Genomic DNA, 26869 nt, shown 5'->3' with positions numbered 1-26869 from the left:
TCATCCCCGACCTCACGTAAAACGGTCCCTGGCCCCCCTCGAGGCGTTCTCGTGTCTTTCGATGCCCATGTGCCTTCTTAGCGCTGCGACTCGGAGCGTGCTGCTGGCACTCTAGATGGCAGCGCTGGAGGCCCGTGGTGCGACCGGGAGCCCGTGCACTTCTGAGTCTTGGTGACACGCTGGGGAGCCAGAGGGCACGTGGCGACTCAAGCGTCAGACACGCCGTCGGTGTCCCAACCAGGGACGCCTGTCTCACTGACCCAGCAGCGCAGGGCAGCAGCACGTGCCGACACATGTCGCTCACGCTGCGAACAGCACCCAGATCCCCGCCGTGCGGGCCAGGGGCCTGGCGGGCTCCCCCCGCCACCCGCGGAGCCGTCTGCACTGGCGCTCGTGCCGTCACCCCCCAGGAGTGGCGGTGCCGCAGCACAGTGCAGGGAGGAGGTGGCGGCACACGCGCTGCCCGGGGCGGTCCCATCGGCCACGGCCAGCCCCGGCCCTTGCTCCACGGCCTCGCAGCCTCTGCCGTGCACTTGCCACGCCGTCTGGTCCATCCTCGTCCCGTGCCGGCCCCTCCCAGTGCGAACGCTTGAGGCTGTGGTGGTCGCCGTCATGGGGACTTCCCTCCCCTGCTCAGCTCTGCGGTGTCCCTCGCGCCGCCCGGTCATCCCGATCCGGTCACTCGGACCGTCGTAGTTTGCCTTACTTCAGTCATTTCTAAAAAGCAATGAAAAACCCTGAGTCCTGTCAAAATGTCGACTCCGTTCACTCTCCCCGCTTGGATGTCGCCCACTCAGCCTTTCCCTTCTCTGCCCAGGGCGGGACTTCTCCCTGCCGGCTGGCCCGGCTCGCCTGGTCTCGGTGGGGAGGCTCAAACCAGAGGGGCAGCCCGCACTGGGCAGACGCATATCGGGGCCCGGTCAGCGCAGGGCGTGTGCCCGTCCAGGTGCGTCAGCGCTGGCTCTAGGCAGCTCATAACCAGAATGTCATCAGTCACGGTCTCTGTCCTAGACAGAGACCGAGGGCCTCCGCAGTGCTGCTCACCGCTCACCTGTGGAGCTGTCCTTCCGTGGCGAACACCTGACAGCACGGAAACGGAGCGTCCCCGGCACAGGGAGTCCACCCTGTGGTCGCGTCTCCGCGCGCTTTCTGCCTGCCGGCCTGCGGCTCACTGTCCCGGCCGGACGCAAGGGGCCTCACGTCTCGCTCTGCTTCCCCAGGTGGCCTTGGTGCAGTGGACGGAGAGCGTGGGCCTGACGCTGGTCAGCAGAGACCTCACCTCCATGCAGCTGAGGACGCCCGGCGGCCAGGTCCTGACCTACAGCCTCCTGCAGACGTTCCCCTTCACGTCGGAGAGCAAGCGCATGGGCGTCGTCGTCAGGGTGCGTGCTGCACGGCGGCCCCAGGCGGCGGCGTCAGGGGACCCGCCTCCCTGTGGGCCCCGGGGGGCTGCAGGGCACCGCGCCAGCTGCCCGGGACCATCCCCACTCACGGAGACACTTCAGGCTTGTTACAGTTGTTCTAAAGATGAAGTGTAAACTAGTGAGTTACACCGAGACGCGGTAGTGATTTAAATAGCTCTCCGGGCAGAATGAGGAAAAGGTGTGATTTCTGAATCCTCGAAGCAGGTAGAGCTGTCTCGTTTTCAGCAGCAGTGGCATGCCAGAGAGTTTTGCATAGCCGCGCTGTGACCGTGATGCCAGAGTGTGCCCCTGCCAAATTTCTCAGCAAATACCAAACGGTACCTTAGAAGTTGGCTAAACAAGAAAGCTTAATGCATCAAACTATGAAAATTGGAGAGAGGTAACATTTACCCTGCAGTGCGAGGCATCCGTCCAGCAACAACGTTTATTTCGAGAGCAGCACGGCCTCTCCAGATCCGCAGCTGTGTTCTGGGTTCTCGGCCTGAGCGTCTGGGGGAGTGGTCCCCCCACAGAGCAGGCTGTTGAGCAGCTCGCCACAGGGGCGCTGTGAGGGCAGCTGTGTGTCCACAGCCTCCGTCAGCGTGTGCGTCACTCACGGGGAGCAGCGTGGCCTGAACGTGCTGTTCATTCCTTGCGTTGCAGGACGAGTCCACGGCAGAAATCACCTTCTACATGAAAGGCGCCGATGTTGCCATGTCCACCATCGTCCAGTACAACGACTGGCTGGAGGAGGAGGTAATGCGCGGACTTTTTGTGAGATTTAGTGAGCAGACGGGAAAATGGGGTCCCGTCCCCAGCTCGTGCACACGGGCACCATTGTAAGGCGAGATGCCAGGCCAGCCCGACACCAGGACAGCACTGATGAAGTGAGGCCGTCCTTCTCGGCGTCAGTAAGCAGGAAGGACAGGGGTCTGCCGAATTCTGAATCGGTTACTTTCTATATGAACAGCCACTCTTTTTGGTTTTTGTGTGCATGCGTGTAAATACATACAAGTAGGTCTTTAAGAAGAATGTTTTCTTTATATTAGTAAACAAACAGAAAGCGTTACCAATCACTCATTAAAAATTCCGAAGTGATATATCCCTAGTTATATTCGAGTATGATATTCATTTTGTAACCTAGATTATTTGCAAGATTTTAATTAGAATCTAATTCTAACATGTACATAGGATTCACTTTAAAAATAGTGAGATATAGACATAACCAGTACTGTATTTCAACAAATTTTCTGTAAACAAATATGACTTGTATTTAGCCTTGTGAGTTTATGTCGTTCGTCATATTTACGTATTAATAAGAAGCTGGATTTCAAAGGAAAACTAAAGCCCTGCCCTTGGGAGCCTTCCCGGTGTGCTGTTGGGGTTCTGACACCTCTCCCCCACAGACCCGGAGGCGGCCTGTCAAACGGGGCCACCCCCCCTTCACGATGGTATTGGCAATATAAATCGATAGCTCCTCAGGCACTGGGATTGATCAGGAGCATGAATAAATTAAATTCCCCAAAGACCTAGCAGGATGCCATAAGAATTGCTTTTGGTCATAATGATGCACGGTTAATTATAAAATACTCGTCTAATTTATTTAGCTTTATGAGGTCACATCAATAAATGTCTTGCGACAGATAATGTCGGGTTGCCTTTCACAAAGACGACTTCATTTAAGACCCTTTGCACACTTCCGTCCTCAGCCCTGCAGCTTTGTCCCTCAGGCGCATGCATCTCTGGCCTCCACCCATGTCCTCATTGTGGCGTGTCGTAGTCTGAGAGCCTGTCGGCCTGTTAAAGGCCAGCGGGCTCTCAGCGCGAGTTCACGGTGGGACGTTCAGGCCCCCCGCCCCCCGCCCTGGTCGCATTCTCGCCGTAAACTTGCGTTCTTCAAACCTTAATAAGCACCACCACCCACCCCCTCTCACGCGCGCGCGCGGGCCGGCGCAGAAAGCCTGCGACGCGAGGCTGCCTCAGACGTAGCAGGGCCGGGGCCCGGGCAGCGGAGGCGTCGACACCGCCGCCTCTTCCCTCTGAAGGCAGACTGGCTGCTCACCCCCCGACGCGCTACTGCACGTGAAACGAGGAGTTGGTGGGGACAGGGCAGAGATGAAGCCGCACGGCCATTGTCATGCCGCTGTCCCCGAGAGTCCCTGTCCAGAGCGAGACTGAGGTGGGACCGAGCAGGGGCCTCGCCCGCAGCTCGTCCTGCTCTGTGTGCAGCCTGCGTGCATAGCGGTGAGCACCGGGAAAAAACTCCAGAGCACCCGGGTAGCGTGTGCTCACTGTGTGCTGGCAGATTCCATGTGTTGTCACCAGACGTAGGAGGCGAATCCCCCACATAGAGGGCACAGACGTCACGTGGCAACGCTAGCGTGGCCCCAAGAGGTGATGGATGTGACGGGGCCCTGCAGACGGCTGGCCGGGCGGAGCCAGCCTGGACAGCTGTGTCTGGACGCTCATCGGCGAGCCCGCATTCCTGCCCTACGCAGTGCGGGTTTTCCGCTTGCATCTTGTGCACAGGACGTCAGGCACTCAGAGTCACGGTCCCCTCGGTGGCCGTGACTGACATCCGTGTGCTGGAGCTGCCACACGCAGAGCTGTCACCGTGCCTCCGTGCCCACGGCGGCCATCAGCGGGAGCACTGCACACCCAAGTTCACGGGCGCTTGACTGCCTCTCCCTAAAAAAGTAGCCCGTTTGTCTGTTTGCGATGTGTTTGCTTAAGTGCGCAATCGCGTCATCAGCTCCACGGGCACTTTTCAACGCACGTTGGAGATGCTGTTTTGGACCTGTGGTTCTCTAGCTGTCATCAGAATCCTGCATCCCTTGGTATTTGCTGAAATTACCTTCACGAGATCCCACCCCTGTCCCCAGTGTCCTGGCAGTAGAGCACGCCTCGGCACTGCCCGCTGGAGCCCTGAGTCCACCTCACACCCTGGACCAGGCGGGGAACGTGGGCCAGGTGGGGCGCCCCGACCCAGGTGACGTGCCTGCCTCGGTCTCTGTGGTGGCCACAAGTGCCCCCGCCAGGCCAGAATGCGGGCGCTTGGAGCTTTCAGGACATCGTCAGAATTGGACGCAGTTTGAAGTGGATGAGAAAGGGGTGGGGCGCATCGGTGCAGGTCTTTGGGGGCCGACAGTGGCTTAGGGGAGCTGTGCCTGTTTAGACGAGAGTAGTTTCAAACTAGATTGTTGGGAGGGTGTTCATCACGCCGTGACCCACATTTCATTTTTCATAAAAATACGTTGTTCTGAAATGTTCCATCACCCGCCACACAGCCAGGGGAGCTTACTGTTTCCCAAACCCGCCCCCACATCAGCATCTGGCCTTCATATATCACAGAAGACAGCCTGGTGTCAGCGTTGAGACTAGTGTAGTGCAAGTGTTCGTGGCACCATTTTTGAAGTCTGATTTGAGGGGGACTTGTCATCTGGGAGCTGCACCGTGACGCACACTCCATGCTGTGCCTTCGCTTCTCGTCCTTAGGCCAGGAAGAGCAGCGACACCCTGCTGGCTGGGTGTGCGGTCAGACCAGGTGTGCGGGGCCAGCCGCCTCTGTGGAGTGCACCTGCACACCTGCACACATATGCACAAACCTGCACACACGCATGCGCACACGAACATGCCTACCCACATGCACACACACGGGTCTCGGGGGAGGGGCCTGGAACCACCCCAGCCGCCCTCAGGCCTGTGCGCGCGGGCGGGGGTCGGCGGGTGGGTGAGCAGAGCACGGGCGTGCCCACAGAGTGGTGCCGGGGCCGGGGCCGCGTGTGACTCGTCCCCCCTTTCCAGTGTGGAAACATGGCCCGCGAAGGGCTGCGCACGCTCGTGGTCGCGAAGAGGGTGCTCACGGAGGAGCAGTACCAGGACTTCGAGGTGAGCGGCGACCCCCACCCTCGCCCGCCACCCCTTGGAGGGCGCCCGCGGGAGCGAGCCCTCCCCGCACGGGCGCGTGGACGGTGGTGTGGCGTCAGGCCCACGTGCGTCCGCAGACTGAGCGCGAGGTCACTCTCCAGATTGCACGCTTCCCCGTGTGCAGCGAGTGTGTGGCAGTGCAGCATATCTGTCCCGTCGACACACTCAGGCCAGGGGTGCTTGCACACATGGGACACGCACACACGTACACAGCCGTCTCTCTGTCCTCAGAGCCGCTACACTCAGGCCAAGCTGAGCGTGCACGACCGGACACTCAAGGTGGCAGCAGTGGTGGAGAGCCTGGAGCGGGAGATGCAGCTGCTGTGCGTGACGGGCGTGGAGGACCGGCTGCAGGCGGACGTGCGGCCCACCCTGGAGATGCTGCGGAACGCGGGCATCAAGGTACAGCGCGGCCAGAGCCCGGCCCGGTGGCACAGGCCGGGTGACGCAGGGCCGGGTGACGCAGGGCCAGGCGACTGCAGAGCCAGGCGGCACAGTGCAGTGACACAGGGCCCAATAACACACGGCCCGGTGGTATGGTGCTGGGTGACATGGGGCCGGGTGACTGCAGAGCTGGGTGACCTATAGCCCAGTGATGGCAAAGCCGGGTGACTCATAGCCCAGTGACTGCAGAGCCAGGTGACACACAGCCCAGTGATGGCAGAACTGGGTGACACACGGCTTGGTGATAGCAGAGCCAAGTGACGCACCCGGCTGCTTCCCTGGCGCATGCTCTGTGACGTCTGGCAAGGGGTGTGAGGGCTTTGTGGCTGCAGCCTCGCTGGGCCTCTTGCCCACGTGTTCCCGGCAAGGAGGCCTGGGGGACAGTGCAGCCTGTGCCCCTCTGGAAGGCGCGCATGTCCCTCCACATCTGCATGCATTTCCCCAGGGCTGCCACCCCCCACCCCCACCCCCACCCAGCTCTGTCCTTCCTTCACGTACCCGCAACCCCGCAACCTCTGCCTGCCCACAGCCCCGCACCATCCCCGGGGACTTCCTGACCGGCTTGGGAGAGCAGGGAGACCCAGTGGCAAGCCTGCCCACTGCGACCCAGAGCTTTCTGTTGGACAAGACCAAGTGTCCAGCAGGCTGCTCCCAGCCTGCTCTCCTCGTCCGTTTTGTTTGTTGGGCTGTCCCCCGTGACCACTGGCTCAGTGCTTGGGCTCTGCTGGGCGTCTGTCCAGCCCTCCTTGCCTCTGACGTGTCCTCATCAGCGCAGGGGAAATCGGCACTTCCTGGCTGAAGTCTTAGCTTTTCAGACACCACTTCCTCACCTTCTGAGGCAGTTCAGGGACAAAATGGGTGAGAAAATGCATTTCAGTGCCGCCCAAGGTTTGGGGCTTCCATTTGTGAGAACGATAAGAGTGCGGCTGCTTTTAGCAGACAGACGTGTGGACAGCTGGGCAGAGGCGGAGTGGAGAGCAGCAGAGGCCAAGTGCGCCTGACTTCAGTCGGGAACGGGCAGCAGGTTCGCGGACGCATGGGGCCTGCATGGGGTGCGCCATGCTGGCTCCTGGGGTCTGGGCCAACCCGCTGACAGCCTGGCGGCAGCTCAGCCTTGCAGGACGCTGTCAGGAGGGAGCTCAGAGCTACAGGCGCACTTCAGACTTGAAGCGTGTCGATCGTCTACACCTGATCGTGTGGGTGAGGAAAGGCGGTTCATTTGAAGCAGATGACCCGCTCATTTTACTGTGATTTTTCGTAGACTTCAAATCGATCTGTATCTTAACCGTCCGTGTTAGATTAGTGACATATCAAAGTAACAAGCGTCTCTCGTGTGAAGGTCTGGGTATTTATGTCAGTTCCTTGCTAAGCTCTGAGCGCTTTTCTGGGGTTCCTGACGAGACTCTCTAGCTGCCCCCGCGCTGTGGGCGTCTGCCCAGGGACTGGCCTCCGCACGGGCGGTGCCGGACGGCCACAGCGGGTCCCTCCGGAACCGCGCGCGGGCTGGGAGGGCTCTGCTGCGCCCAGCGATGCGCCCTGCTCTGTGTCACGCCCCGCGCTTGCTCTCTGTAGACGAGGGCTGTTTAAGAACGTAGCACGCGCGTGTGTGTGCGCTCTTAGGTAAAAGCGGTGGTTGGGGGCGCATTTTGTTAGATGCAGCTGGAAACCCAGCAGGCTGACGAGGTGGGAGGACTCTCCCCGTCACCGGAGCCGACGGCCGCGTGGCGCCCTGGGCACTGGGGGAGCACGCACGCTGCGTGAGCACTGCCTCTTGACGTGCACAGTTGTCCCCGTCAGCCGCAGCTGTGCGGTTCCCAAACCCCAGCCATTCGTCTGCCCCATTTCCCAGCTCTGAGTCTAAACATCACTTGGCTCTCACGCGTTTGAGCTAAGCAAGTTGGCAGACTTCTGTATTGCGGTCAAATGTACGTGATGGAAAACCGATCCTCTGAACTGTCCTGTCCACAGCTCACTCTGCCGTCCCCGCCGCCATCTCCAGGACTCCGTCCCCATCAAACAAAGCTCCCAGCCCCCGGCACCTACCCGTCTACTTTCTGTCCCTATGAACGTGACGACTCTAGGGACCTCCTCTGAGTGGACTCACACAGCATTCGCCCTTTTGCGACGGGCTTATTTCACGGAGCATGGTGTCCTCACGCTTCATCCCTGTTGTATGTCGCCTGTGCCACATGTTGCTTGCCCATCCATCCGTCGCTGGACACTCGGTGCTTCCACGTTTTGGATCATGTGAACAGTGATGCTGTAAACACGGGCCTGTAGACATCTGTTCAAGGAGAGACGCTCTTAAGAGCTGAAAGTGTAATGGTGTTGAAGTTCACGCATTCAAATTGTCCCCTAGATATGGATGCTGACGGGCGATAAACTCGAGACAGCGACCTGCATCGCCAAGAGTTCACACTTGGTGTCCAGAACGCAGGACACCCACATCTTCAGACCGGTACGTGCATGTCTCACGCACTTGAGATTCTAAATGTCTGATCTCACAATGAAATCTCTGGGTTTCATGAGGACATATATGCAGTTACTTATTAATTACTGAATATCTGTTTTAAAAGAGGAATATTATAATTTCCTGACTCTTTATAACAACGTGTTAAAAATAGATTTCCATTAGTTACATGCATTAAATGTAATCAAAAAGCTGTTTTTTGATAGTGAAACAAGGTCTAAATTCAAAAGTATTTTTCTGTTATATTGTTAGAATGATTTATACAAATAAATGTCTTTTAAAATAGACATGCTGTCTGCAGCCATAGCACCCTGAACACGCCCGACCTCATATGATCTCATAAAATAGACACACTGCATTCTTTTTCTATTCAATTTATGAAAGTGCATATTGAGAAAAATTACATTTCTCTATTAGTTATACACATCATGTGTGGTCCAGAAGCTGCTTTTTTGAAACAAACTCTAAATACAAAGTAAGAATATGTTTTTAACCTACCACCTTTTCGCATCAAATGCTCTTCCTTAGTTCAAAGAAAATTAATAGAAATGATCAAAATTTATGTGTTTACTGTACACATTAGTTATGACTAAATGTAGTTCAAACAAAAAATAAAAGTTTCTTGGGTCCTGATTGATGGTGGATGAGCAGACATTGCATGTCTGTGTCTGTTCTAAATGAAGCACTTGCACCTACAGAAATAGTTATTTGAATATAATTTACATGTAAATGTAGTTTATTTCAAAGCATCAGAATCGCAAATTAGGCCCTGCAGACTACTATTTGCAATTAAATTATTAATGATTCTGATAAAACTTCAGATCAATTTTTGTTGACTTTTCAGTGTTACAGCACCACAAATTAAAATTTCCATAATAAAACCTACCTACTTAAAGATGAGCCAGATTAATTTGGACCGCATGAGACTTTTAATTTATTTCAGTCCTGTAATACATCATTTCTTTTATGCTCCATAAAACCTCCACAGAAAGAATGTAAAAAACTAGTGTGTTGGTTTCTGAAATGTTTTCACTCCAAAATTAATGATATTTCAAGATCAAGATTTGATTTTATTCTTTTAAATCATTTAATCCTTCACGTATTCTGGTCACTCACACTAACAAAATAAGTTGAAACCTGTGGCAGAGGCAACAGAAGCCATTTTATAAAAGCACGCATTATGGAAAGAGGCATCTTTCCGTAAAGCTCTGATTGAGATCGCCTGCGCCTCTGCGGTGTGGCCTGCGGAACCCTCTCCTGGGCGCTGGCGCTGGCTGCAGGGAAACGTAACTGTGACCTGGTGTCCCCACCACGCTGTCACTCGTGGAAACAGCGGGACTGTCAGTGAATGGTTGTCTTGGTCTCACAGGAGGTGGGGAGGTGGGGAGGGAGGGCACGGGAGGTATGAGCGCAGGGCCAGTCTGCTGCCTCTGACAGGCCGCGTCCTCCGCTGGCCACACGGGGTTGCGGTGGCACGCTGTCCCCGCCCTTCACCGGGAGCGTCGTGGAGAGAACATCAGTGCTGACGAGTTTGTTCCAGCGCTGCAGGGGCCCCGGGAGGAGCCGATCCTAACGGGGCCTCCTGCACAAAGTGCCTCGGGTTCTGGAAAAGCGTCTTGACGTGGGGCTTTCTCCCCATCTCCCAGGTGAGCAGTCGAGGAGAGGCCCACCTGGAGCTGAATGCCTTTCGCAGGAAGCAGGACTGTGCACTGGTCCTCTCGGGGGACTCCCTGGAGGTGAGGCCATTACGCCCTCAGGCTGCTTCTGCAACTCTCTGCTGCTGTTTAAGTTGTTGCTGTCTCGGCAGAGCTAGGTGCAGCCCTGCTGTGCGGGGACCGCCTGAGGGATGTCATGCAGTGTCACGGTGTCACTTACTGGCCCCACACGTTAGAGAGGCCGCTGGGCTGCCCTGGCGTCGCTCCGGCTGCGCGTGGCGGTCCAGGCCGCCACGGCTGCAGTCGGCGTGACGCGGCCCACGTTGCAGGTCTGTCTGCGGTACTACGAGCACGAGCTCATGGAGCTGGCTTGCCAGTGCCCCGCCGTGGTGTGCTGCCGCTGCTCGCCCACGCAGAAGGCCCGCATCGTGAAGCTGCTGCAGACGCACACGCACAAGCGCACCTGCGCCATCGGTGAGGCCGCGCCCCGTGGTCCCGGTCCGACCGGGACAGCAGGCTGACCTCAGCCGTGTCCGGGACGGTCCACCCCTGCTCCTCTGTTAGGAGAGAGACGGGACCGGGCCGGCTCTTCCCATCGCAGTGTCTGTCCACCCCAGGTGACGGAGGCAACGACGTGAGCATGATCCAGGCCGCCGACTGCGGGATCGGCATCGAAGGGAAGGTGCGTGTGTCCTCCGCCACGCTCGTCAGCACACGCCTACGCGCCTGCTCTGGGCCCGCCAGGGCACGGGCGGAGGGGCAAGGCTGGCCAGGCACTCTGCCAGCACCTTGACCAAGTGAGAGACGGCAAAGCAGGTCCGCGCCGAGCCCTCCGGGGCCCTCGCTGTCCTCCGCGGGACCTGCGGGCCCTCCCCATAGACAGACATCGCCACACCCTGCAGCTGCTCACGGGAGTGGCAGCTTCTCTCCCTCACCGGGCACCCGGGCCATATTTGCCGTCCGTGTCCCTGTCCAGTGGTGAGCTGTGGGCTGAGGTCTGTCCTCTGTGCTCACCCAAAACCTCGCCCAGGAAAACCTGGGACAGAACCTGCTCCCGGTCTTGGTTGTCCCCCGGCTGCTGTGCTCCTGGCGCCTGGCGCCGGCTCTGGCCGCGTCCGCGCTTCCCTCCCCGGGGCCTCGGCGGCTGTGGGGTGGCAGGTGGGTGGGCGCGTGGCCCGCGTGGCCCTCCTGCCTCTGCGTGGCTGCGGCCCGCGTCCGTCACCCACCCCCTCCGAGTCGGGCAGGCAGGGTCACAGCCTCCGGGTGGCCGGCCGCGGTCCCCACGTGCACACTGCCCGCGCCCTCGCCCGCAGGAGGGGAAGGCGGCGTCGCTGGCGGCAGACTTCTCCATCACGCAGTTCGCGCACGTCGGCCGGCTGCTCATGGTGCACGGGCGGCGCAGCTACAAGAGGTCGGCGGCGCTGGGCCAGTTCGTCATGCACCGTGGCCTCCTCATCTCCACCATGCAGGTGCGGGACGGGGCACGGCGGGCGGGGCCGGGCGCCCCGGGGACCGCTGACCGACCGCGCGGCCTTCCCCCCCGCAGGCCGTGTTCTCCTCCGTCTTCTACTTCGCGTCCGTCCCGCTGTACCAGGGCTTCCTCATGGTGGGGTAAGTCGGCCGTCGGGCCCGCGGGTGCTTGGCGACTCCTCACGTCCGCGTTCAGAGCGGCGGGGCTGCCACCGGGAGCCGGGGCTCCGCTCGGCGAGCCGGGAGACACCCGTCCGCTTGTCCCTCTGGTGATCGTGTCATCACGTGTCTCGTTAGAATTTGTTTTCCCGGCGAAGCCATGGTTTCTGTGGGGAGGCGTGTTGGGAAGTGTTCCCGTGGCATCCGAGGCGGGGCGGTGATTTAAGCAGCGATTACTCCTTAGATAATAGTAGCCCGAGTCGGCAAAGCTGCCCGACCCGATCTTCCTGCAGAGGAGCCCGCGTCAGCGCGAGCACCAGTTCTTTTTAAAGCTTCTTTCACGTTGGCTTTTATTTAAAGTTTCTCTGCATATCATCACTTCAGCGAGGCATCTAGAATTCTCTTAAGCATCGGTGCCCTGAATGTGGTAGGAATGAGGCGGGTGCTCGTAAGTTAAGCTTCTTCAAAAATAAATGATAAACTCAGTTTTGCCATCCCCCGCAAACAAGTGCAAAGTCTTGGGCAGGAAACAACGTGCTATTTTCATCCAGCAAAACCTGAGCCAACCTGGGGGTGCTGTGCCCTCCCCCCAGAAGGTGTCCGTGGCGAAGCGCCCTTGGAGACACTGTCACAGCACCGCGTACTCTCACGGCACTTTTTTGCAAGTTGAAGGATCTTCGCATCGCCCCGGGGAAGGACTCGGTCACCATGGCTGAGCCGGCCCGCCTCAGCCCTCAGGCCTCATGCAGCGTCCTGGCCAGGGTGTGGCCGCGGCAGCCTGTGTCCTCCCCAGGGGCCATCACAGGGAGGCCTTGCAGAGCTGGGCACGAACATGTGGGCTGGACAGCCCGGGGTGACCTGCCAGAGAGCAGGTCCGACACGGGAGAGAACTGTTTTCCGACCGGACAGCAGGCAGTAGAGGCCAGCGCCCAAGGGGAAACAGCCCCCAAACTCCCAGAATTACTGGCTGAAAACCCTCGAAACTTCAGAGAGGCAAAGATTTCCCTAGCACAAAATGCCTGCACCAACAAAGACAAAGTGGACTCCATAAAAATTAAAACTCTTCTTCTCTCTGAAGACGAGAGAAGTCAAGTAAAAAGGCAGACTAGGAGGAGCTGCATTCTGAACACACGTAGGACAAAAGGTTTGTATCAGGAATGTTTAACGGTCTCTGAACAGCTCGGTTGTTTTTACGATGGTAAAGATCTGAACACGTGTCATGAGAGAAGGGAGTGCTAGTGTTGCCCACAGTGATACAGCCCTGCAGGGAGCAGGTCAGGAAGACGGGCTGTGCCGCGTGTCGGCCGGACGGGGCGCGCCTGGCGTCTCCCACGTTCCAGTGGGGCTGCAGACGGCGACACCACCGCAGAGGACGGTCTGACCGTCTCATAAGACCCAGCCCGCCATGCACGGGGCCCAGCGGCCTCCATGTCCGCCCGTCCCCACGGAGGACCAGCCCGCAGAGCTTTCTGGCTTCCCCCACGAAGAGCAGACGGGCCCGTCCAGATGTCCGCGTGCCTTCGGGCAGGAGAATGGGGGCGAGCACCACCGCACGGCGGCATAGGACAGAGCTGCGGACACAGGCTGCGGGTGGGTCCCCAGGGCCCCGTGCCCTGCAAAGCAGCCAGGCCCAGGGGCTCGCGTGTGGCCCGTGTGCCTGAGGGCAGCAGATCCACCCTGGACGACCTAGCAACTGTCCGGCCGGCGGGGCTGGTGGGCGGGGGCCTCCATGTGGCCAGGGTGACAGCTGTAGGTGCTGTCAGGAGTCACCAGGCTGCACTGTGGAAACCAGGCCTCAGCAGAGCCAACTCAGCAAGAGGGCGTTGGATGGTTTCTTAAAAAAGGCCAGGAAGCTAAAGACATTTCTGGCAGAGTAAGAACAAGTGTTCTCACGGATGTGCTTCACAAGCAGAGACTCCAGACGAGAGTTCCTGTGACCTAGCGAGTCACGCATTGCGTGGTGGCTGATGGCGCCGTGCGTGGGACCTGGTGGACCCGGGGAGCAGCAGAGCCCAGGGACGAGCTGCGCCAGAACTGTGTGGCCCTCTCGGCCCCTGACCTCCCCAGGGCGGCGTTGTCCCAAGGGGACTGACAGCAGCTGAGGGTCTGGAGGGTCGCAAAGCTGCGTGTGTCCAGCCTCGTGGAGAAGTGAGCTTGGGTTCTGGACGCAGCTCGCGGAGGCCAGCCCCATGGGACAGACCAGCCTCTCCTCCAGCAGGGCACGCCCACCACCACCCACAGAGCCACCCGCACCGGTGGCCAAGGACCCCAGCGCTAGGGCAGGATTCGGCCCGCGGTGTTCCCGTCACACCTGTCGGGGAGAGTCGTGTCGTTAGGCCCTTTGCTGCTGCTCTGCCGCTGGATGAGTTCCCCAGCCTGGAAGTTCTCGCCCAGGGAAGTCACTTTCTAAACGTCCAGGTGGGACCTCGGGGCCCCCGGCATGGCACACGGCTGAGCTCCCGGCTCCTCTGCCTGCGTGTCCCACGCTGGGGGCCAACGAGGTCGCAGTCAGAAATGACAATGGCACAGAGGGGGGCCCCCTAGCAGGACAGAGACTTTCAGACACGCTGTCCTGGTGCGCTGCCCCACCTCCCTGGGAAGTGGGAGCCGACACGTCCCCCCACGAAGCTGCGGGCTCCCAGCGCCTCCCATGGCATCCGTGAGGCTGCGTGCGGGCCAGTGCCCCCCGCCCCCTAGTGAGGGGCAGCGCCCACCTCCCTACCAGAGCAGGTCGGATCCAGGGTCCCGCACGGGACCCAGGTGTTTGGTGTCAGTGGAAGATCCCCTGCCACACCACAGACCAGGGGGACTTCAGAGCAAGTGAAGAAGAGACAGACGCCCACCCCGAGATGCCAGGGGCGTCACGTCATCTGAGAGCTGCAGAGTGGCCGCGGGAAATGCTCCGATGGGCGGTTGCGAGCACACTCAGGCGAAAAGTGAAACATCTGAGCAGAGAACTGGAAAACAGGAAGCAGAGCCAAGTGGAAGGTTTGCGAACGAAAAACGTAATAATCTGAACACAGAGTGTCCTGGGCGGGCCCCACGCAGGCCGGAGGTGAGGGAGGCTGCCGCGGACGGGAAGGCAGGCCGGTGAAAACGCTCCGCACACATCCGCGGGGGCGCGGGGCCAAGAACCAGCGCCTCGGGGCCGTGCCGGGCAGTCCTCGGAGTCCCGGGAGGAGCAGAGACGGCAGGGCCGGAAACGGACTCGCAGAAGTAATGGCTGAACACGCTTCACAAAAGACATAAACGTGCAGATTCAAGACCGTAAGCAAACTCCAGCCAGGACGAATTCAAAGAAATACCAAGAAACACCAAGGCCCATCGTAGCCAAACTTGGGAAAACGAAAGGTGAATCCCTCACGAACAGCGACAGAGAAGACGCTTTGCTCCTAGGGAAGGACAGCCCCAGTGACAGCAGAAGTGTCCTCAGAAAACGGGCCAGAGGGACCGGCACGCCCGGCTGCAGGTGGGGACCGTCCCGGGAGGGAAGGGAGTGCGCCAGAGCTCGCCAAGTCCCCGGAGGACGGGGCCCACGCGGCCGCACGCGGGGCGAGGTGATGGCCGAAGGGGCGGTGACGGAGTCGATCGCGGCGAGACTCTGGAGAAGCGGGCCTGTCACGCACGGCTGGCGGCGCGTCGTGGCCGGTGTGGGGCGCGAAGCCGCCCCTGCCATGTGACCAGCAGTCTCGGCCTTGGGCTTACGCCCCCCGTTGGTGCTCCTGCCCGAAATAAATGAAAAACTGTTTTTACAAAAAACAAACAAAGCCATGCAGTGAACGGTCATGGCTGTTCACATCATAGCTGGACCGGGAGTGACCTGGGTGATTCGGCGAAGGGCGGGGCCACAGACACCAGCCATTGCAGCTGAGCAGTCAGCGGGGTGGGTGGTACAGGCCGGGCAAAACCGCCACCCCACGGCTGCCCGCCGTGTGACCCAGAGAGATGCCTGGGAGGTGACGGCGATTGCAAATTGGAGGACAGGAGTGGGGGCCGGGGGTGGGGCTGGGAGGGGAGTGGGCACAGGAGGGGCTGGGGGGTCCCACCCTGGCAGGGGCTCCGGGCGAGGGGGCAGGTTCTGCCTGTTTCGCCGCATCTGTGGCGGTCTCTGGCGTGTGACCAGCTGGCGCCTCCGCCTGTGCGCACACCTGGGCTAAGTGCTGCGTACCAGAAGGACCGTGCTCGGCGACCGCTCGTGTCTGTCGGGCTGAGTGTGCGCTGTGGCCCTGAGCCCTCCGCGTGCTGACCCGGCCACCTCCCACTTACCCACAGGTACGCGACGGTCTACACCATGTTCCCCGTGTTCTCGCTGGTGCTGGACCAGGACGTGAAGCCGGAGGTGGCCATGCTGTACCCGGAGCTGTACAAGGACCTCACCAAGGTGTGGCGCCGGCCGCGTCTGGCAAACCCACGACGGGCGTTCGTGGGGGGTGTGGTGGGGGGCGGCCTCTGAGCAGGTTTAAATCCTGGCTGTGCCCTCACAGACGTTTTCATCCTCCTGGGGGTTTTCTGACACTGTCCTTGAGTGAGATTAAGGCGTAAATCCCCTGGAAAGCAAACACAGGATGCCCGTGTTACTCTTACAGTCAGGGCCAAACCAAAGCTAGTTTGACACAGCAGAGGGTGAAACGGGATGGAGCACGACGACCGCCGTGAAGAGGCCGCTGGGACTGTTACGAGTAGAGGAAACTTTTGGGTTTAACACCCCGAAACGGTGAAATCGCTACCATTCAATAACGTAGAATAGGGTCGACGGTCCAAGCGCTACAGCGAATAACTGTAATTTTAGTAAATTGTGTTTTCTTAATTCCAAGACTCCAGAAAAGCTTACGTAAATGTCGCCTCACAGAGTAAGAGACGTGAGCTTTCACATGAGAATTCTAAGCCAGCTGAGCTGAAAACCTAGGCAGGTGTGTCTACGCTGAGGTAAGGTCACTGCCGGTCCCCAGGTGACGCTGCCAGGTGTCCAGGGCGGGGAATTCTTGCCAGTGGGACCATCTGTGCCAGTTACTGGAGCGAGGCAACGGACACACTCACTGTTTTGGGGGGTCAGGGCTGCCCAGCAGCATCTCTCGCTGGGGGCCAGAGCCCCCAGTAGCGAGAAGGTTCAGGGTCACCAGCGCCCACGCTGAGCAGCCAGCTGTTGCATCTCCAGGTGGAGGCTGTGCCACCAGCCGACACATTTGAGTGGGGGGTCGGCAGCCACGCTCAGCTCTGTCCATCCGTTAGGACAGCCCACAGTTCAGGCGTTTGAACAGCCTATACTCAGGGCAGTCCGTTTTTTTGACAAGCGCTCACTCGCTTATTTTCTCAGGCTCCTTTTCTTTCAGATCTTAAGTCTCCTTTTGTCTTTATGGTATATATTTCTTTAAGAATCGGACACGCTTCAAATTCTTTGAGAATAGAGTGGCACTAAGTGCTCAACCACTCAACTTGGCAGCAGCGGAGCTGCTTTTTCTGCTCGGTGCTTGAGACGTGTCGAAGCTCCGTGTCGCTTCCAGACACTTGGCCTAGTCGGCCTGAACACGGCACGTGGCACCCCTCCCCGGGAACTGGACAGCCACGTGGGCGGCGTCCAGCCGTGATGGCAGCCCCCGGCCTCGGCAGCCTGCGCTGAGCCGGGAAGAGGAGCACGCACTCAGAACGTTAACGGCGGCGGACAGCAGTGTGAGACAGGCAGGTGGGACCACAAGCGCTTCCCGTGACTGATGCGCCTGTAAGCTCTGAGCAGGAGCCAAGGGTCACAGCGCCGTTGCGAAGTCCCTCTAGAGGTCACCGGGGGCGCAGGACATACATCCCCGGCCAACAGGAAGGTCCTGTGCTTTGGACGAGTCCCGCGTCTGTGCCTTTTGTAAGCAGTGTCTACCTGTGTGGGACCGGTCCAGGCATCACAGTCTGCCTGACTGTCCCACGAGGCGGCCGGTATTCGGCAAGTGACTGCACCAGTTAAGCCAAGGGGTGTCCCCTTCCTCTCTCCGGAGCTGTAGTCCTCACCCCTCACAGGAAATGGTGTGTCTGTGATAACAATGTTTTGGTGTTCCTCTTTTAAAGGTCACATTCTGCTTTGAATTATTCAACTTTACTCATACGCAGTCACTTGATTTTTCTGGGTGCTGCCAGTGAGACAGGAAACACGTGCCCTCACCCCTCTCCTAGCCCTGCAGATGACTGTGCCCCGAGTGGCCCGTGGCCTCCCGTAAAAAGCCTCCTGAGCCTCAGCCCAGTCCCAGGACGAGTGAGACGTTTGGGCAGCCGTGGCGCGCTGGCCCCGCAGAGTCAGCCAACGGCCGGGCCAGCCATGTGGCACCGCCACGTCCCGGGCTGGGAGCTGGGAGCAGGATGTCCGGTCCGTAGTCCCACACCGTGGTGACAGCTGACAACAGAGCGGGTTATAGTTGTGTCAGTGGTCAAGGCATCGAGTATAACATGCCCAGCACACGGTTAGGGCCGCTTCACTGTGTTTTATTTCCCGGTGAAGGTTCTCAAAGCGAGTGGTCTTGGCATTTAACACGTGTGTTTGTGTCCTTATGTAATAGTAACAAGGCAAGAAAATGGAATTAAAGATGGAGAAATGAAGAAGCAAGAAATAAAACGTCTCTGCCGATGCCACAGTTGTCTGCGTAGAAAGCCCCCAGGTTTAGTAAGGGTACAGGCCCGAGGGAAAGCGTCTTTAGTCTCTTCAGTCTGTGCGCCAGCAGCGAACGGTCGACGTCTGGAAAACGTTTGAAAACGTCCTGATGTCATAAAAAAGTGAAATACTTTGGCATCACCCTAACAAGATGTGTAGGACGCATATGCTGATAAAGAACACTGATGAAATTTCCACAAGGTGTGAACAAATGTGGTTGGAAGACTCAGTATTGATGGTCTCAATCAGCCGATTCCAGAATCCATATGGGAAGTCACAGGGGTGGAATCCAAAACCCATTTTGAGAAAGAAGCATGAAGTCGGAAGGCTTCCCGCGAGACAGTGGTCGAGGCAGCGTGAGGGGCGGCGGGGGTGACACAGAGGCCAGCGGGCTGGGCTCGAAGGCCGAGGACGAGGCCAGGCACCCCAGCTGGTCTCCGCAGACGGCAGGAAGTCCAGTGCAGGGAGGATCGCCTCGCTGGCAGACAGCGCTCCCACAGCGGGTCACGCACAGGCAAAGATGGACGCCCAGCCACGCCACACGCCTGCCACAGAAACCCCCGCGAGGGGTCGTGACCTCGCACAGCCACAGGCCGTCCAGAAGGAAGCGTGCACGGCCCTGGGCTGCGCAGAGTTTAGATACTGGGTCAGAAGCATGATTCATAGAGGGAAAAAATGATAAACAGGACTTGGTCATAATTAGAAACTTATGTCCTGTGACTGGCACTGTCGAGACAGTGTGAAGACAAACTTCAGGCTGGTAGAAAATGTGTGGAAGTCACACTTCTGATGAAGGACTTGTACCCAGAAAAGACAGAGAACCCTCAAAACTCGAAAACACCCCAGGTTTCTAAATGGACGGAAGACCTGGACAGATGCCACGCTGGTGACGATGGCTGTCCAGCGAGCACGTGAGAATGCTCACGTCACCGTCATCGGGGAACCGAAGATGAAAGCCTTGCACCGCCACGACCACAGTTGAGAGTGGCAAACATCTGAGACGCCAGCGTCACCAGACAGTGATGGCGGGGACAGCAGGGGCCCCCAGAGTGGCGCACAGCCCTCGGGGGCAGTTTGGTGGTTTTGCGAAGTCAGACATGCCCTTTGCTTCTGACTCAGCAGTCCTGGCCCCAGGCGTCTGCCCCCGAGAAGACCTGTGTTCACACAGAATGTGTACACAGGTCTGTGACACCGTTGTCATGGTTGCCCAAACTGGGACCAACCAGTGGCCATGCAGCCACGTGGAGGGACACTCCAGCATGAGGAGGAAAACCGGCAGCTCAGCACGGACGAGTCTGAGCCGCACATCGCCACGCAGAAGCCAGACTCAGACGCGTCCGTGACCCCCATTCACCTGACACTCTGAGATGGAGAGCAGCTCAGCGGTTGCCCAGGGCCTGCAGCGGGAGGCGGCTGTGGGGAAAGGAACTGCGGGTCTGGCACCACAGTGGCCACGTGACTACATTGTCAGACCAGTGTGCCCAGCATGGATGGAACACAGACTGTGACAGATCTGACCACACGAAAGATGAATCACAGCCACTCTGGGCTGGGAGAGGGCCGGGGAGGGCAGGAGCCATCCTAAGCCACTTTGGGAAGAAGCATCTGACCCCGAGTCTGTGGTGAGGCTGGAGACGGAAGGAGCCCATAGCCGCCCTGGACGGCAGCTGGTGAACTCGGAAGAACCGTAGTGGGCGAGGGCCGAACCAGGTGACGCGTGGCTGCCCGGCGCCAGGGTCTCCCTGTGGGAGGTGGAGGTTTGGCCTGGAGGTGCGGGCACGGCCGTGCAGGGTGGGGACAGCGGCAGAAGGAAGTGCAGCCGGCCCGTCGCCTGGGAGCTGCCCACGTGCCAGAAGCGGGGACGTGCTCACGCCAGCCCGTATCGAGGGCCACACGTCCAGACGGCACAGGCGTCACCCCGAACGCACTCCCAAGGACCAGACTGGACCAGAGCGAGCAGCAGCAGTGCTGGACCGCACCCCAAGACCGAGGCCAGCACGCCTCACCCACGCAGTGCTCTGTGGAAGCGCCCCGTGCGCATCCTCCCTCCGGGCGTGTGGCCCCGGGACAGCGGCTGGGCCTCCCGGCGGAGGTCTCGTTTGTCTTAGAGCCGAAGCGTGGGACCGTCCACGGTCATCACGCCCAGGGCAAGTGGTTCGTGCCTGCATTTCCAGTTTTTTTCCAGCTACCCGTTTTATTGATAGTTTGTGCCCAAAACCTTCGACCTGGAGCACGCGTGACATGCTGTCGTCAGCACACAGTGCTTGACAATTTGCAGCTCCTCACACGGAAATGGCACCAACGCTCCGGTTTGTCTTCACTTTATAATGGGATAGTCGTGTCACAGGCGTGATGTCAGGTAGATGTCAGCAAACGTGGCGACGAAGTCAATCTCTTTTACATCAGAAAATTAAAGTTAAATTTTCTGTTAAAATATTTAAATAACATTAGCCACGTACTTAATTACAAATGAGTTTTATGACTAACGACCCAACCAGCACCCACTCGTGTACCCAGTGAGGCATGCACATGCGACACAGGTACTAAACAGACCTGTGTAAAATACAAAAACGTTTACATTCTCTGCCTTTTAAAAACCAACATCGCCCTTTAACAGACTGTGATGCGTGTGACTCTCACTGTCGCACTTACGTGCAGTGAGGCTCAGGCTCAGGCTCAGGCAATATTTCCACAGACTGACACCAGCTGGTCGAGGCGCCGAGGCGGCCGTGCTTGTCCTGGACGGGTGTCAGTGGGCTCTAGGCAGACGGGACCCACACCTAGACTCTTCTCGGGGTATGGTGTGACGCGTCCCTCGTGTCACGTTCCCTGTGGCGTCCACTCCGAGCCCCCCGTCTGCAGTCACTCTGAGAAGCCCCGTGGGAGCTGCGCCTCAGGCAGAGCTTCCAGCTCTGGTCACCCCCCCACCCCGCCAGCAGCCGTAGCCGGCGGTGAACTTGAGGAAATCGCCAGACTTCTCGTGCTTCTTCGTCTGTAAGGGGAGATACGTCTGCTCTTTGTCACCAAGGTGCCACACTGTGAGAAACAGATGCCAACGTGGGGACAAGCAAACATTCTGCACGACAAGACGCTCGGCCGGTCTCACCGGGGCTTGGTCCTGACGCCCTGCGTTCGCTCGACCTCATCTGACGCACGTCGCCTGTACCCACCACCACTTGCCACTGACAGTCAGCGTGGCCTCCTGAGGACTAGTCCTCCTCAGTGTGGATGTCCGGGAGCGTGGTCAGCGCCGGCCCCCGGCATCCCTGATAACCCGGCTAGGTTTAAGAGTGAAGGTCACCGCACGGAAAACTGTCTGTCTGTCTGTGTTGGACTGGTTCACGTGACGTCCTTGGGAGAGGGCCGAGGGGTGATAAACTCTGGCCTTGCCGCAGTAGACCGCCCTGTTTCATCTGAAGAAACTAGAGAGTAAACACAGGAATATTTATTCCCCAGAAATAAAGAAGGAAAGGGAAGTTATTTTTACCACAAAGAAAGTCTTCATCCGCTAGTGCAATCAAGTGTTTGTTGACAGACTCCGGGGTCCCTAGGAAGCCAAGGGACATATTGTGGCATAAAGGTCAGCAAAGGTCAAACCAGAAGAGAACCGCACACCTGTTTTCTGTGCGTGTGCCCCGTGGGGCACACAGGCAGGACAGCGGTTGCGTCAGTGGCTGGGCTCGGGGACCTGGGGTCTTTGGGAGTCGCTGGCCGAGGCGCTTGAAACACGGCTGCTAACGAAGCTCTCCGCTGTCCCCAGGGCAGATCCTTGTCCTTCAAGACCTTCCTCGTCTGGGTTTTGATCAGCGTGTACCAAGGTAAGCGGCCCAGTACTCCTGTGCGCGGGGTCTCCCGTCTGCAGCCCGCGGTGCTGGCTCGCCTCCCAGCCCGTTCCCGAGCGCTCGCTGTCACATCGGCAGTTAGCGACCGCTCCTGTTTGTCTCGTAAACGGGTGTCCCAGCAGCGGGTCTTCAGACCTCTTCGCAAGCCAGGTGGGTTGGTATTTTTTTAAACCGATGAATGTCACCTAAAAACTGACCCATTTTAAATTAAATGTTAAGCCAGAAAAACCTTAACAAGCATGTACTGTGTCATGTGCCCACACGATGACTTTCTTTCCCGGAGTGATGGCAAGGCTCTGAGAATCTGAGCTATGTGGTCAGAGGTCATTGCAGACAAACGAGAGATTGTCCAAAATGTAGCTGACAAACGGCCCGGTACATCACGCATGACATGACAGATGGACACGGAGGCCCGGCCTCTGCTCCCAGTAGTAACAAGTGTGTAAGCCTCTGCATGGTGTTTCTGCCCGACCTAGCGCCACGTCTAATTTTGTTCTTAATCCAGCGTTTAAGTCATTAACCTTGGCGTGGGTGTGTACGTGACCCTGTCCGTGACGGGCCCAGCATCCATCAGCTATTTCCATGACCTCTTCCTCCTAGCTGGCTTCCATAGTGTTTAATTTCCAGTCCAAACAGAAAAAGTTGTCACGTAAAAAGCCACACTGTCCTCACCCTCGCTGTTTTGCAGGCGGCATCCTCATGTACGGGGCCCTGGTGCTTTTCGAGTCTGAATTTGTCCACGTGGTAGCCATCTCGTTCACGGCCCTGATCCTCACCGAGCTGCTGATGGTGGCTCTGACCATCAGGACGTGGCACTGGCTCATGGTCCTGGCCGAGTTCCTCAGCCTGGGCTGCTACGTGGCCTCGCTCGCTTTTCTCAATGAGTATTTTGGTAAGTGGCTTTGGATAATTGTCTATTATTGATTTTTAAACATTTTTTGTTATTACTTCTTTATACATTGTCTTAAATTGCAGATCACAGCAAAACCCACATCAGAAAGCTTCAAACACAAGCCGATTTGGGGATAAAGATTAAACTCCTTGTAATAATTTATAAAATTAAGATTCTCGCTCTCTTGGCTTTTAAAAAGACACCGAGTCTGTGCTGGTGGGGACCCCTCCCCACAGGGCGTGAGGTTCGTCCTCTGTAGTCACGGCGGCTGAAGCTCTGAGGAGAAGCACTTCCTGGGGTGGCACACGTCTGCCCGTCCCCTCGTGAGAGGCCACCTGCCACCATGCCGATGGCCTCAGCCCCTTTAGCCACCCAGCCGCCAGCACCTGAAGTGAATCAGACTCACGGGCACCGTGGCGTGGGGTCACCAGTGCTCTGTGCTCTGGACACACGCAGCCTGCCCCGCCCCACTCCACCTCTCCTGGCTCCGCCACCAGCCGGGTGGCCTTGGGGAAGCAGTTTCCTGCCTGCGGTGCTGGAGGGAAGCTGACAGTGACCGTGACCCTCGATGAGGGGCAGCAGCTGTCCTGAGACTCCTCTGGTCACCGTGCTCGGCAGACTGAGGGGACGGCAGGTCAGGGTCTCCTTCACCTCTGTGCTCCCAGGTGACCTGCTTACGCTTCTTCCGCACACTCCAGACTCCCCGGAAGGACCCGCGTCACAGGCACGAGCTGCAGGAGGAAGCCGGTGGGCGCTGGCACGTCCCCCGCCCAGGCCCCCTGCCTCCCCGACAGCAGCCGCAGCTCAGATCCGCCCCGCCCACTCTCAAGCCTGAGGGTCACTGCGCCCCCCAAGTCCAGGCCTGTCTGCCAGAGCCCAGGAATGTGAGGCCATCCCAGTTACTCCCTGTCACCCCACACGGATGGCTGGTGCTGAGGGCTGCGGAGTCTCTTTTTCAAGATTTTTAAAGTTGGGGCAGAGAAAAGGGAAGGAGAGTGGTCGGAGGAGATGGAGGGGATTGACGTCTGTCCTCAGCGTCCTGAGCGCAGGACACATGGGACATGGCACAGCGGCTGCCTGAGGATGGTCCAAGACGGAATTTTCCAAAAGGTTTTCAGAAAAGGCAGGACTGCCTCATTTCCCCGGTGGACCATCAGCAGCCACGACGGCCGTGACCACGTCGGGGCCACCACGTGAGGCCAGTGGTTCTGTGTGGAGACAGCGACTTCCCGGTGACTGATCTGCCGATGGTCCTGCGTCCACCGTGGCCTCAGAGTCTGACTGAGCCGGTGCCCACACCAAGTGCCCCGCGACTTAAACCTGCCACCCGCCTCCGTCAGTGAGTCACGGACCCCTTTAGAGGGCACCGGGGTGGACGCTGGGCACGGACCCCCCAAAGCTCGTGGAGCACGCGGGCACCATCCCCACGCCAGCCACGTGGGAGGCTGCGAGCTGGGCGAGGCACGGCTCCAGAGCAGGGTGCCCGCGTCACCACCCCACTGTCCAGAACGCCCGGGGCGGCCCCCGCCGAGCAGCTCCCTGGGTCAGCGGACACTGAGGAGCAGCAGCGAGGAGAAGACACGATGAACCGGGAGAGACAGCGCTTTGGGGGGCCAGAGGGGCGCGCTCCGCCCCTCTGCAGAGGCTGACGGCCTGACGGCCGGAGGTGGGGGGGACCGGGCGGTACGGGCGCGCCGGGAGCCCCCCCAGCGCGTGGATGGGAGGCGGCGGCAGCAGGTTCGCCGGAGCGCCGGCCCTGCGACCAGTGGGAGCTGCGGAGGGACAGCAGCGGGCACGGCGGGACCAGCACGGAGAGGCCCCGCACACGGCCGGCGGCGCGTGCGTGAGGATCCGCGCCGGGACGCGGCGTCGCTGAAATGTCCAGGCGCCTTGGGGATAAAGAGAAGACCCCAGAGCTTCCAGGGGCGAAACCTGCCCCACGCAGGGTGGGCGAGCACGGCTCCCACATGCACGAAGACTCCTGGAGGCCACCAGCCGGCGCCTCATGCCAGAGCTTGGGTGTCTAGCCTGCAGACGGGCACAAGAGACATGCCAGGCGACGTCACAGGCGGGCCCGAGAAGGCGCGGGCTGGGCCGGGGAGAGGCGCGGGCTGACGCGGGGCGGCGGCAGCCGCAGGGAAAGGGCTTCTGTCTGGGCCCCTCGTCCTGCCCCGCCCTGGGCGAGGTGCAGTGACGCCAGGGCCTGGGCTCCGAAGGAAGGCTGGGTGCACCTCCCAGAGGCTCCCCAGGCTCAGGGTGGTGGAGGCCCCTCCTCAGCTGCTTCACTCCTGGAGCCCCTCGTTGGCCTGTTAGCACCTGCGGGACAGTGACACTTCCTGGACAAACAGGACAGTCGGGCACTGGCTCTGGGGCACACGCGTTGGTCATGCCGTGTGGCGGGACAGCTCGTAGACGTCTGGGTCTGCACACCGAGGCAGCGGTGTGCCCGCGGATCCCTGGGCCGTGAAGCTCTGACGAAGAGCCTGCACCACTGGTGGCGGGGGCAGGTTTGTGCCACACCCTGGACGTGTCAGCTCTTGTCTCAAGGACATCAGGGAGACGCCTGGACGCTGCCTTTAGGAAGCAGGTGCCGCCTGTAGCAGGCCCTTTCGTGGCGAAGGTGGGACGGTTCAGGCCGCTCGGACCTCAATGAGGAGGAACCACGTAGGTGACGCACACGGACGGCTGGCCTCGGAGACGCAGGCAACCTCCGAGCGCTGTCACGGGACCAGTTGGCAGGGCCAGGAAGTTCAGCCAGGCCAAGAGCGCTGCCCCCTCAAAGTGGTCTGCGTCTGGCCCGCGACCGAGCATTGTGACCAGGGACCAGGGGATAAGGAGCCCCTCTGTTTCTGCTGAGCGGAGTGGAGCCGTGTGCCACGGAGCTGTTTCTGGTGACAGGTGACAGTCACATGCAGCCACTCTACTGCGAAAGTGTCTCTGTTCTCCACCCCAGAGTCGTGAATTACAAAATGAACATGGGAACGTATGAAGCTGGTTCTCTTTTCGTAACTTTAACAAATGGCGGAGAAGTAAAAGGGATTCCATTACGAACCCCAAGGCTGGGGGACTCGCATCCAAGTGTTTTCTCAATGGCCACGCAGATGGGGAAAATATGAAAAGTTAACGTTTCTGTGTTAAACATTCGCCAAAAATAATAGCTGTAGCACCTAGAAAGAACTATTCTCTAGTCAGAACGCCTGTTACTTTATTACTTTCGTTTTAAGCGTGAGCGCAGTGTGCGCCTGCATGAACACAAGTTAACGCGCTCGGCATGGGACACGCGGCTCCGTGGTCTTGGCCCTCAACTGCTCCCGGGAGCGGCGCATGCTGAACACGAAGCGAAATACGGACGTGGGGCGACCACGTGCGGGTGGCGCATCTGGTCCGTCGCTGAGCTCGGCAGACGCGAGGCGGACTGGACCGAATTAGGAAGGGACGCGATGAACCCAGACCGTGTGGGCCCCGCCTGATCCTGTTTCCGCATCTGTAGACAGGACGTCAGGTCACTGTCATCGAAGGGCCGACGTGGAGGTCGGCAGTAATCTATTTGGACATTGAATTAGACGTGTGTGAGCGTGTGGACAAAGCTGCTCGCGGCTTCTGAAGCGCGGCAGACGCGAGAGGTTTGCCTCTGAGGCGCAATCCCTCTGGACCTTTTCGGACCCACGTCCGAGGGAGTGTGGGGTTCGTGCAGCGTTTCCATCGGTCTCAAGCAGGTGTGTGGTGACACCTGAGCCTGCTGCCTCCCTCGGCCCACCCTGTCTCGTGGCGGCCCCTCTTTCCTCCCAGACAGGCGTGGGCCAGGTGTCGTCGGGCAGCTTCTTAGGGGCTCATAAGTCATAAAAACAGAACGGTGTTGTCAAGGCAGACCAGTGAGGGCAGTGCCCCCCGCCCCCCGCCCTGTTTTCCACTAAGTCTTGGCTCACGGAGCATTTGCTGCGGCTTTCCCACAGGGACGAGGCCCCCGCTGGGGTTCGAC

The 26869-nt window shown here is 59.1% G+C and overlaps 1 protein-coding gene across 6 annotated transcripts in view; it reads left to right on the top strand.

Moving 5' to 3' along the window:
- The window catches only part of ATP9B (ATPase phospholipid transporting 9B), a 157254-nt gene that overhangs the window by 128240 nt on the left and 2145 nt on the right, over positions 1-26869 (top strand). For 5 of the 6 annotated variants that reach the window (XM_039839358.1, XM_039839349.1, XM_039839342.1 and 2 more), the window contains 13 exons: positions 1221-1382; positions 2067-2159; positions 5208-5291; positions 5562-5732; positions 8134-8232; positions 9891-9980; positions 10229-10373; positions 10517-10581; positions 11213-11368; positions 11446-11510; positions 15801-15909; positions 21917-21974; positions 22687-22890. In XM_039839358.1, coding sequence (XP_039695292.1) covers positions 1221-1382; positions 2067-2159; positions 5208-5291; positions 5562-5732; positions 8134-8232; positions 9891-9980; positions 10229-10373; positions 10517-10581; positions 11213-11368; positions 11446-11510; positions 15801-15909; positions 21917-21974; positions 22687-22890 — 1501 coding nt within the window. Of the gene's footprint in view, positions 1-1220; positions 1383-2066; positions 2160-5207; positions 5292-5561; positions 5733-8133; positions 8233-9890; positions 9981-10228; positions 10374-10516; positions 10582-11212; positions 11369-11445; positions 11511-15800; positions 15910-21916; positions 21975-22108; positions 22627-22686; positions 22891-26869 lie in introns of those variants that run through there. The other variant, XM_039839378.1, reaches the window with a different exon arrangement.

Source organism: Pteropus medius, unplaced genomic scaffold (genome assembly GCF_902729225.1).
Source record: "Pteropus medius unplaced genomic scaffold, Ma_sr-lr_union100, whole genome shotgun sequence".
Lineage (NCBI taxonomy): Eukaryota > Metazoa > Chordata > Mammalia > Chiroptera > Pteropodidae > Pteropus > Pteropus medius.
This window is presented reverse-complemented; position numbering and strand designations above follow the sequence as displayed.